Below are 10,523 nucleotides of genomic sequence, written 5' to 3'. Positions count from 1 at the left end.
GTAGAGACAAAAGCAGACGACTGAACATTGCTTGAGAGTGGGAAAAGAGGTGAAAGGAGACAATTTTAGAGCAGAAAATTTTTCCGTCGCTACCGGATTCGAACCCAGGACCTTTGAATGAAAATCGAATACCTTAACCTCAAGGCCACGAGAGCCCCAGACCTTGTCTCTCTCTCTTTCTCTCTCTCTCTCTCTCTCTCTCTCTCTCTCTCTCTCTCTCTCTCTCTCTCTCTCTCTCTCTGTGCGAGTGTGTGTGTGTGTGTGTGTGTGTGTGTGTGTGTGTGTGTGTGTGTGTGTGTGTGTGTGTGTGTGTGTAGACCTAATGTGTAGCCTACGCGTGTGTGTTCGCCCATATGTAGTTGTGTTGGGTAGGGTGTTGATTCGGTTACAATTATAAAATGGTCTTTTAATTAAATTAATTGAGAGTAAATACATTTTAATTTTATGCATCTTGCGATTGGAGAATTCAGTTTCTTCCCCTTTGTTTTTTTAAATTAAAAAAAAACAACAACAACTAAGGCCTTATCTCTCCCCCCTCCCAAAAATTAAAAAACAAATTTAAAAAATAAATAATAATAATAAAGAAATAATAAAAATGTATTAAATTCCATTCAAGCTATCTTTTTGTCGTTCCTGTTCCTTCTCCTTTTTCTTCTTCTTCTTCTTATAATTATATTTTTAAAAAATCTTTATATGTATTGATTTATCAATCAGTTCCTTTCTTTCGGTTATTTGTGTGTCTGTGATATAAATAATAATAACATTTCACCCTCTCAGTCTCAGAAACTGTCTTTTTCTATCTCAAGGAATCCTCCTTTCTCTGTCAGTCTGTCTGTCTCTGTCTCTCTCTCTCTCTGTCTCTCTCTCTCTGTCTGTCTCTCTCTCTCTGTCTCTCTCTCTGTCTCTCTCTCTCTGTCTCTGTCTCTGTCTCTGTCTCTCTCTCTCTGTCTGTCTCTCTCTCTCTCTCTCTCTCTCTCTCTCTCTCTCTCTCTCTCTCTCTTTCTCTCTCTCTCTCTCTCTCTTTCTCTCTCTCTCTCTCCTTTTGCGCGAATAGATGTGAGTGCGCTCCTAGAACTGGTCAAAGGGACATCACCCAGATAATTCTTTACATTGACCCTTGCCCCGCTGACTGCTAGTGTTACATTTCGAGTTGTGTACACACAACCGACTTCTACGAAGAGAACAAGACGTTGCTTTTGTGAGTTAAATTTGAACATTTCAGTTGCTTCAGTCTATCATAGATCTAGAAACCATTTTGGTTGGTGTTTAGGCCTAGTGGATAGGACCACCTCTGTAGCCTACATCTAGAATCTCTAGGCCTAAACACCAACCAAAATGATGGCCTTACTATAATTATAAGTGGTGAATTCTTGTTGCTTTTCCTTTTTTATTATACCTGGTACCAATAATTAATCTAGATCTAGATCTAGATCTAGATCTAGATTAGATCTTTTATTCACCGACATACTAAAATTGTGAATGTGAAGATTGGGCCTTTAGGTATAGATTCTAGATCTAGATCTAGATTCTATTTTCATTGTCTCCTAAAATAGGCTATGAAATGAAGTAACATATACAATGAAATGTTGACAATGAATAGAATCCAGATTGATGGTTGAATTAATCGATTGAAGCTTTTTTACATTTTAGAATTCAGAAGGCGAAGCTGATTCTCATCCTCAGGTGAAGAAAGTATTAAAGAGCAGTTCACTTGAGTGAAATTGAAGCCGCAGCAGCTCTTCTAGTCTACATCTACAAGTCCGTAAAGGTTTTGTGTGCTGCTGAAAATGAGTGCAAGGCATCCTGACGAGCTTGTATTGTGTCTGTGTCTGGAGGACTCCGCACAGTGCGATGTCGTCATCCAAGGAATCTCCAGTGGACACGTCTTCGGCCCCTCACAGGTGAGCTTTTACTTTTCTATCTATACAGTCGACGACGGATGAGTTGATGTTGTTGGGGGAGTGAGGAAAGATCGACTCATCCGAAGTTCAACTTAAAGCTGTAGGGACCTGTAGGCCTAAAGAAGAACTGGTGCTGGGACCCAAGAAAAAGATAAACTTAACTGAAAATCAACTCAAATGAGTTCAACTTAAGTGGAGTCAACTAGATCTAGGCTATTTAAACATGATGGTAAAAAAAAAAAGATTCCAAGACAGCGGCCTATTGTCAAGGTGGTTATCTTAGAAGACAAGTGGATGTTCGAGACAGTTTCATTATAATAAAGGAAAAAATGCATCGGTGGGAAGTAGTTGTTTGCCCAGATGATTGTCTTGGACAAGTGGTGTAGGCCTATGCGGTGTTTTGAAGGCAAGGGCAGAACCTGAGATTTCATGGTGAACTCTTACAATGAGACATTGTCACTATAATGACTTGGTAGCAAATATGAAACTACAGTATAACACGAATTCTCGAATTAGTTGGGCAGGCCTTCGTAGTTTGAGGGAATCATAGTTTGAGGGAATCATAGTTTGAGGGATATCTTTTATCTTACAAAGATAGAAAAGTAAGAAAAAGGGACTGTTGGCACACTTCGACAGATACGGGATTTCAAGTCTTTTGAGTTCGACCTATCCATTTTGTGATATGATTGCCTACTATACAAAACTAAACTAAGAGTAACTAATGGCTCTCATACTACGCATGCGCTTATCTTGTATCGCCCTACTTTCACTGCCTGATTAAACTAGGCAACCCGCTCTACGTACCTGAATCATCTCACACTATTCTCAATCTGTATCATATCATTATACATACGTTTTACTTTTGTACTAAGTTGCTGTGCTTTATAAATTATATATGATGTGAAAAGTAGGAAGAAAAAATGATCATAGTTTCTTTTGGGGGTTTTCTGTTGTTGTTTTTTTCTCAGCTACATGTCCAGTTGTTCGCATGCACTTGTGTAAATATATGCACACACTTATCTTCTGTATATATGCACCCTTTTGTGGAAACATTAAAGACTGAAAGAAAAAGAAACCAATAGAGTAATACTGAGATGCTGCTGAGGTAAAATATCAACTTTGCTTCCCTTTCAATACAGCCTCTCCACCTGATGCTGTGTGGCTCAAATACCTCCGACCTGGAGGGTCTACGCATGGACATTGAGGACTGTACTTTTCCTTTAGTCAAAGGTAAGGAAGGATTGTTTTAACCCTATCCGTACGTCATGTTTTACTATCGTATCCATGCGACGTGGGGAACTCTGTGCCACCACTTTCCAAAGAGAAAATTTACTCGTTAATCCAATCCGTATGCTTTGCATAACAGTCTGTCAAAATGATTTTTTGAGAAATACTGAAAGTGTCAAAGAGATCTTCGCACTAGAAGTATTCTAAAATGTGAAGAACACAACCACAGAGGGGCAAAATGATCCCAGGGCGTACGGATAGGGTTAAGAACTTTACATCTGTTTTTGCTAACATGCCAATTGAATCTTATTCTTTCATAATACGGGAGGAATCATGGTGAAATTAAGGGCTTGTCAGAATAATGAAATCCAAGAAATCAGCATTTTTTTTCGAATTTGTGTTTTTTGGCTCAACACTATATAGATCTATGTCAATTCAAAAACACTTCTAAGTGTGGATTTTATATAAAAATGTTGATTGAAAGCACAACAAATTTAAATTTGCAATTTCCAAGGACTCTTAAGAGCAGCTATGGAAGTCACCAAACTTTGGCAGCCATTTTCTCTCTAATTTTACCTCTGAAACCATGCGACTCCACCTCCTTCAATCGCATATATCTCGACTTCTATTTATGATAAACGGATATTTTTTCATTGAAAGCAAGGCAAATGAACAACCTTTAAGGTGATATCAATAACTCTACATGCCCAAAAAGTGACGAGCGCCTGATTCCACTGCGTCGTGACACATATTAATTGAAGTTTTTGCGGAGAATAATTTGTCTCATTTGTACAATTGGATTTTTTAAAGTGTTTGAACTTGTTTTGAGTTTTAGTTTTATACACCTTTCAACACATCAAGGAATATAAAATTTAAAGCATATATAACAATCCCACCTCCTGCAGCAATACTAATACTATAAGCCACAAGATTGCAACTACAGATGGAAAAACTATGACCATTTCAAACAACAACAACTGCGTCAAGCTGTGTTTGAGTTGTCAAGTTCTTTGTGCCATTGCATGCTTTATTAACATTTTGAAAGGATTTTATTTGTGTCTGAAGTATGTTGAGAACAGGCTGCACACAGTAGGTGTGTTCAAGTCTGGCCAGGGGAAGATATATTTACCAAATGTAGGTCCCTATCCATCTTTCCTTTGCTATCTGTCACACATAACTAGGTAAAAGCAGCTCTTCTTCAAGAGGTTATCTAAATCATATCAATGGAGGTGTAAAACACACCTATACAGTATAAGGAAAAAAGATGAATCCATTTTGAAAGTTTTGTCTGACGTTGAGGATGGTTGGAGCTTGCCTCTGGTGGTAGATCCTACTTCTTTCTGTCAATCTGTTGTTTGCAACCACCTCTCTTGGTTTCTGAAAAAAATTTGCTCTCATAAATAATAATTTATCATAAATTTGAGTATCTAACTTTCAAACAGACAAACAGTTTGAAGTTCTTGGGTGCTTTTTTTTTGGATTTTGCTTTCTGTTTCAATGGCAATTTTTGACTCTTTTTACAAGGAAAAGAATGTCTTAAAAGAAATTTTCTGCTGATGAAAATATTGTGTAATTTTCTGTTACATTTTTATAGTTGGAGTGACTTTGTATTTGAATTTAGATTTCGATCTCTTTCATTATTTAAAATGTTTCCTTGAATGTCTTTAAATATTGATTGGTTGTTTGAATGGATTACAACTAATAGTTTCTACCTTTGCCTCCCATTGGTGTCTTGCAAAATATTTCCCAGGTACGTCTGTGGTCAACAGTTTGTCTGGTGCGTCAGTCACGCCGCATGTTGTGATGGTCTTCCTCTCTCAAAGAGAAGCACGCGACCATTCCCATGTCGTGCAGTTTGGACAATTGCCACGGTTGATTGATTTCATCACAGATATTAGCGACATTCTCTCCTCCAGTCCTGCCCTTTGTGACCAAAAAGTAAATGATACATTGTCAATGCTGTCAAAAATTTGAGACAGGCCTAGTGTAGTCAAGCTCGTTTTGCAGAAAACATAACTTTTAAAAAACTGATAGGTTGGTTTTTGTCATTTCTTCAGTTATTTACTTGTGTTAATTAAAGAGGCATTTTAATTTTAGCACATTTATCTTTTTTTTCTAGGGGAAAGTTGAAATACTGTCAAAATTGTCCAAAATGGCCACCCATTGTTGAGTAGAAAATTTAAATAGATTGCCTTTAACAGATGTACATCTTGGACAATGTCATTATGAGAAAAACTAAAGTACTAAAGGTGGAAGTGGGAAGTGAGATGTCTTGGAGATGTGGCTGTGAGAGCACGTATTATGCACTGTGAGAATTGTGAGAGAGCGGGGGGAGGAAAGAATATGTAGCTTTATGATGGTTTATGAAAAGACATTGAAACAAAATAATTTTCCTTGGCAGGGTTCGCCACTTTGTGTGTAACATAATCGGTCTAATTTTTTATAACTCATCATTTCATTAATTTATTATATGCATCTAAAGGGACATGCTAAGCATTTTCAATAATTTCATTAAAAACTCTTGATTAGCTTGTTTTGCTAGGGCTCACACCATGTGTTTTCAAATGAACTTCTAAAGTGTTGAGACCAACACAAAAAAAAAATCAATAAAAATTTCCAAACTGGTGGAAAATGTCTGTTTCTTTGATTTTATTATTTTGCGGAGCACGTAATTTCACCACAATGTCACTTATATTTATAATAATAATATGTTATTTTTCATGGTTCAGGTGCTGATAGTTGGTGACCTTGCCCTGACTGCATCCAGCCTCTTGTCTAGGAAGCTTAAGTGTCTGTCGTCTTCCCAGCTACTGGCCATTGACAGTGATGAGGTTAGCTTGTTTCTTCATTTTCATTAACTCATTATCTCTCCAAGGGGGGTAAACACACTACACCAGGGTCCTTTTTTGGTTAAAAGTGAAGTTGTTCCCGCATCCGATCCGGACATTGGGGATTGCCTTGTTAGTTAGACAACTTCCTAGGCCTTCGGCATATTGTGGTAGGGTACTTAACCTAAAAAGGACAAAAACTTGGCGCAATAATCATTAATAATTGCGACGATGAAAATTATCCGTTCCGGTCACCCGGCGGAGCCTGAGACTGAGAAGACTGTTGCAGTCACTCTTCTGGCTGGGTGACCTGGTGGGGTATTTTGTACTGCTGGCTGTGTGACTGCAAAGTGTTAAGTGGACTCTGCTGTAATACAAACCATTGATTTAGACATAGGAATTGAGTCAACCATTGAAAGTGATGTCCCAAGACATTCCTTGTCCTAATTTTGTCCCGTCTATTGAATTAAAGTCTTTTCGTGATTTTAAAAAAACATTTTATTGTAGATCACCTTTTGGTTAGTTTTGAAGGGAAGAACTATATCAAATGTCGTGTTATTAGTGTTATTATTTTGGTCAAGATGACAATGATTATTATTATTATCTTCAAATGTAACTTTCCAAAGAAAATTCACTCTGTTTCACAGTAGCTCCCCTAGTTGACTGTTTGATTCCGTTTATGTCTTAATATTCAGGAGACATAAAGCATGATGAAAGTTTAAATTCCTTTCGTGTTTTAGTGTTCTTTTACTTTCATGCGAACGCAAGCATGTGTTTGTCTGTCCCCCCTTTTTCCCCCTCTCCCGGCAACACGCTTGTATTGTTTCCATTACAGCCGTCAGCGGTGCTGGGAAGGGAGAGCAGGAGACCCAAGACTTCCCAGTACGGGCTATTGTCCAGGCTGTGCACCACAGTCTCTCACTGGTGGACAGGACCTCAGGTATCAAGCTAACGTTAACTTCCAGACCCTACCACTACCATAAAAAAAAAAAATGATGGGTTTTTGGCGGGTGCTCTGGTGTGGTTTGCTTCTTCTTTCGTATCAGACGTCTATCGTCATTATCTCCTTTCCTTCATTTTTGTGTTTGTTACTCTCTTGTAACACCTCTAATCTTCGGCACTTGTGTGACCTTATTGTGTTGCAAGTGCCATAAAACACTTACTAAAAAAATATTTCTTTCGACTAAGATCCACCCTTACATTTACAGTACACCCACGTCTTTTTCTTACATACTGTCTGGTATGTTTCTCTTTTGGAGCACATCAAAAAAGTCAAGATCCAGAGGCCTGGAACAAGTGCTTGGGCTATCTTTTTTTTCATTATTTTTTACCACCATGGCAAAACTGTGTCATGCATGCTGCTTTAGCCATAATATCGATAGACAAACGAAGACCTTTCTCCTGCATTTTACCACAGAATTACTTCAGACAAAAATGTAGAGATGGTTTTTCTTTTTTCCTTGTTTGTTGAGGGGACAACGTGGGAGAACTCAAGAATACTCATTGATTGCAAGTGGGAAAAATTCTTGAAGGTAGCTCTATATGAGATTTACCTTGACGAGATAACGAAATGAGTATCAATTGAAAATCTATATTTGTAAATGACAAATTCACTGTCTGCAACCAACATTATATTGGCGCAATGCATATATAATATATATATATATATGATAAATGAAATAAGACGTAGAGAAATGAAAGCTGCAAAAAAGTCAGGTTTTATTTCACTTTGTATTTAAAACTTTTCAAACACGTAATGGGATAAAAAAAAATACAGGTCAATGAAGTTTTTTCCAACACGTAATGGGATAAAAAAATACAGGTCAATGAAGTTTTTTCCAACACGTAATGGGATAAAAAAATACAGGTCAATGAAGTTTTTTCCAACACGTAATGGGATAAAAAAATACAGGTCAATGAAGTTTTTTCAAACACGTAATGGGATAAAAAAAATACAGGTCAATGAAGTTTTTTCCAACACGTAATGGGATAAAAAAATACAGGTCAATGAAGTTAGTGCAACAAGGCAACAAGTCAGGGAAAAAAAGACAAGCAGGCTCCCATGAAAATATTATCATGTACAAGCTTGTATATATATCATTTTTCCCATGAGACAGTCAGTAGTAGTAAGAAGAGATCCCAGTCACATGCCACACATAGCTCATTTCAACTTACTGCATGCATAATCATAGTTGGTGAACAGGCCATAAAATATTTGCAGTAGATCACGTTACAAGTTACAGTAACAGACGGAGTCATCATTATAATAAAGTTCATCAGATTCCTACACAAGTGACATTGAATTTTTTTAAAGTTAACTGTAATCTTTCTGAACCCATTATTGATAGACTAGCAAACTGAGCCTGCCTTTCTGAGCAATATGAAGATTATGAAGAAAAGTAATACAAAATGTCAAATCATCAATATGGCATTGGTTAATAATAGCATGGCAAATGCCACGTAATTCTTCCTCATGTCCATGTGTGTCATGTACTTACTTCATTTGGCGGCGTTTGGCTTATTGTTTCCACAGACACTACACAACTAAAGTTGACTTGTATTGAAAAACATAAAATGTGAGGCAGCATCATGGCGAAATCAGGCGCTCGTCAAAATAATGAAATCGAAGATATCGACATTTTCCCTCCAGTTTGACCATTTTTTGGGGTAATTTTTGTTTTTTGGCTCAACACCTTTATGTCCATTTAAAACATGCATTTCTGTGTGTATCTTACTGAAAAACATTGATTATAGGCACAACAAATGTAAATTTTCAGTTTCCAAGCTTTGGAAATCACTAAACTTTGGCCGCCATTTTCTCTCTAAGTTTACTTCAGAAATGTGTATTTTTTCACCAAAAGATGGTCACAAGCTTTAACACTTGGCCGTCACATCTCGCCGATCTGCGATGTTTACCACCCAGTTTCTTTGGATTTTCCCCAAAATGCCTTTTCCTTTGATGGCAAGGGTTTTTACTATATGAGCCTTGTGATAGCAAAGTGTTAAGAGGATACCAATAACTCCAGATGCCCAAAAATTGACGAGCGCCTGATCCTACTTTGCCGTGACACATATGCTTTCATAACCATAGCTCCTTTCTAACATTTTTGTTTTTAATTGAACAGGAAAAGCGTCATATAACCATCAACCTGGGCACAAAATTTCTGGACACAAAGCAGAGGTCATCATCATCATCATCATCATCGTTGCCCTCTTTCTCTGGCTACTTCTTTTCAACACCTGTGGACATCCACTCACCACAAAGCTTCAGCATGTGCCTGGACAAATCTGTCAGTATTGACCACATCGTGCGGTGCAAGGAGGAGCAAGACAGAGCTATCCGACTCTTGGCCAGCGTAGATGATCAACAAAGAGAAGCTGAGGGCTACGTAATAGAAGCTCGTCTCTAGCTTTGTTTTGTTTGGGTTTTTTAAAACACCTTTGCAATACATTCTAGAACCTGAAACCCTGAACTTACAACATACGAAGATGTTTAACCCTATCCGTACGTCGTGTTATAATATCGTATCCATTCGACGTGGGGAACTCTGTGCCACTACTTTCCAAAGAGGTAATTTACTCGTTAATCCGATCCGTACACTTTGCATAGCAGTCTGTCAAAATGATTTTTTGAGAAATATTGAAAGTTTCAAAGGGATCTTTGTACCAGAAGTATTCTAAAATGTGAAGACTACAACACCGGGGGTACAAAATGACCCCAGGGCGTACACATAGGGTTAAGAATAAAGAAAGATTTAAAAAACCGAAATAAAGCTCACTGTGCTGTTGAAATAAATAAGGCACAGTATTGGAAAAGTGGTTACTTGAGCACACAATATAAAATAATGTTACATGGTAACGAATTTTAATACAAGGACTATTACGTTGTCCCTCCTAGAATATTTTACCTCCTGGCCAAGTTTCCAAACAGTGGACTAAATGTTCTTCATTCAAAGTGATCACTTTGAGAAGCACGCCTCAGGATACCTGTCACAAAGCTTATTAAGTCACTGACTTCCAGGGGTTGAAATCCCAATTCAACCCCGGCTGCAGGCATTTCAAGGGTGTTTTTATAATTTTTTTTGTTTTGATTTATTGAGGTGAAATAGATTTGCAATGGGTGTCATACCATTGTTTGTATGATTATCTGAAATAAGACTGATTATGGGTTGGTCAATACTGTAACAACTACAGGGGTGCAGATTCGGCATTTCTCATTTATCAAGGCTTACCGATGCACAGTAGTAATAGGCAGTCACCCTATCCATATGTCGTGTTTTACTGTCGTATCCATACGATATGGGGAACTCTGTGCCACCACTGTCCAAAGAGGAAATTTACTCGTTAATCCAATCCATAGGCTTTGCATAGCAGTTTGTCCAAATGATTTCTTGAGAAATACTGAATGTTTCCAAGAGATCTTTGTACTAGAAGTATTCTAAAAAGTGAAGTACCCTAAAATGAAGTATTCTAAGTGAAGTAAAATGTTGTACCCCCGAAAACGCGGGGGTACAAAATGACCCCAGGGTGTAAGGATAGGGTTAATGTTCATTACGTTATTTTCAAT

The 10,523-nt window shown here is 37.7% G+C and overlaps 1 protein-coding gene across 1 annotated transcript; it reads left to right on the top strand.

The window, feature by feature from the left end:
- The first annotated feature begins 1,102 nt into the window (after positions 1–1,102).
- On the top strand, positions 1,103–9,521 carry LOC101851420. Its single transcript, XM_005100872.3, has 7 exons — positions 1,103–1,198; positions 1,684–1,901; positions 3,041–3,131; positions 4,879–5,066; positions 5,858–5,959; positions 6,792–6,896; positions 9,082–9,521. The coding sequence occupies exons 2-7, from the start codon at positions 1,788–1,790 to the stop codon at positions 9,364–9,366; spliced, it is 885 nt and encodes a 294-aa protein (XP_005100929.2). The 5' UTR covers positions 1,103–1,198; positions 1,684–1,787; the 3' UTR covers positions 9,367–9,521.
- Positions 9,522–10,523: the final 1,002 nt, after the last annotated feature.

Source organism: Aplysia californica, unplaced genomic scaffold, assembly GCF_000002075.1.
Source record: "Aplysia californica isolate F4 #8 unplaced genomic scaffold, AplCal3.0 scaffold00263, whole genome shotgun sequence".
NCBI lineage: Eukaryota > Metazoa > Mollusca > Gastropoda > Aplysiida > Aplysiidae > Aplysia > Aplysia californica.
Note: the sequence above shows the minus strand (reverse complement) of the source record. Positions and strands in the feature narration are given on the sequence as shown.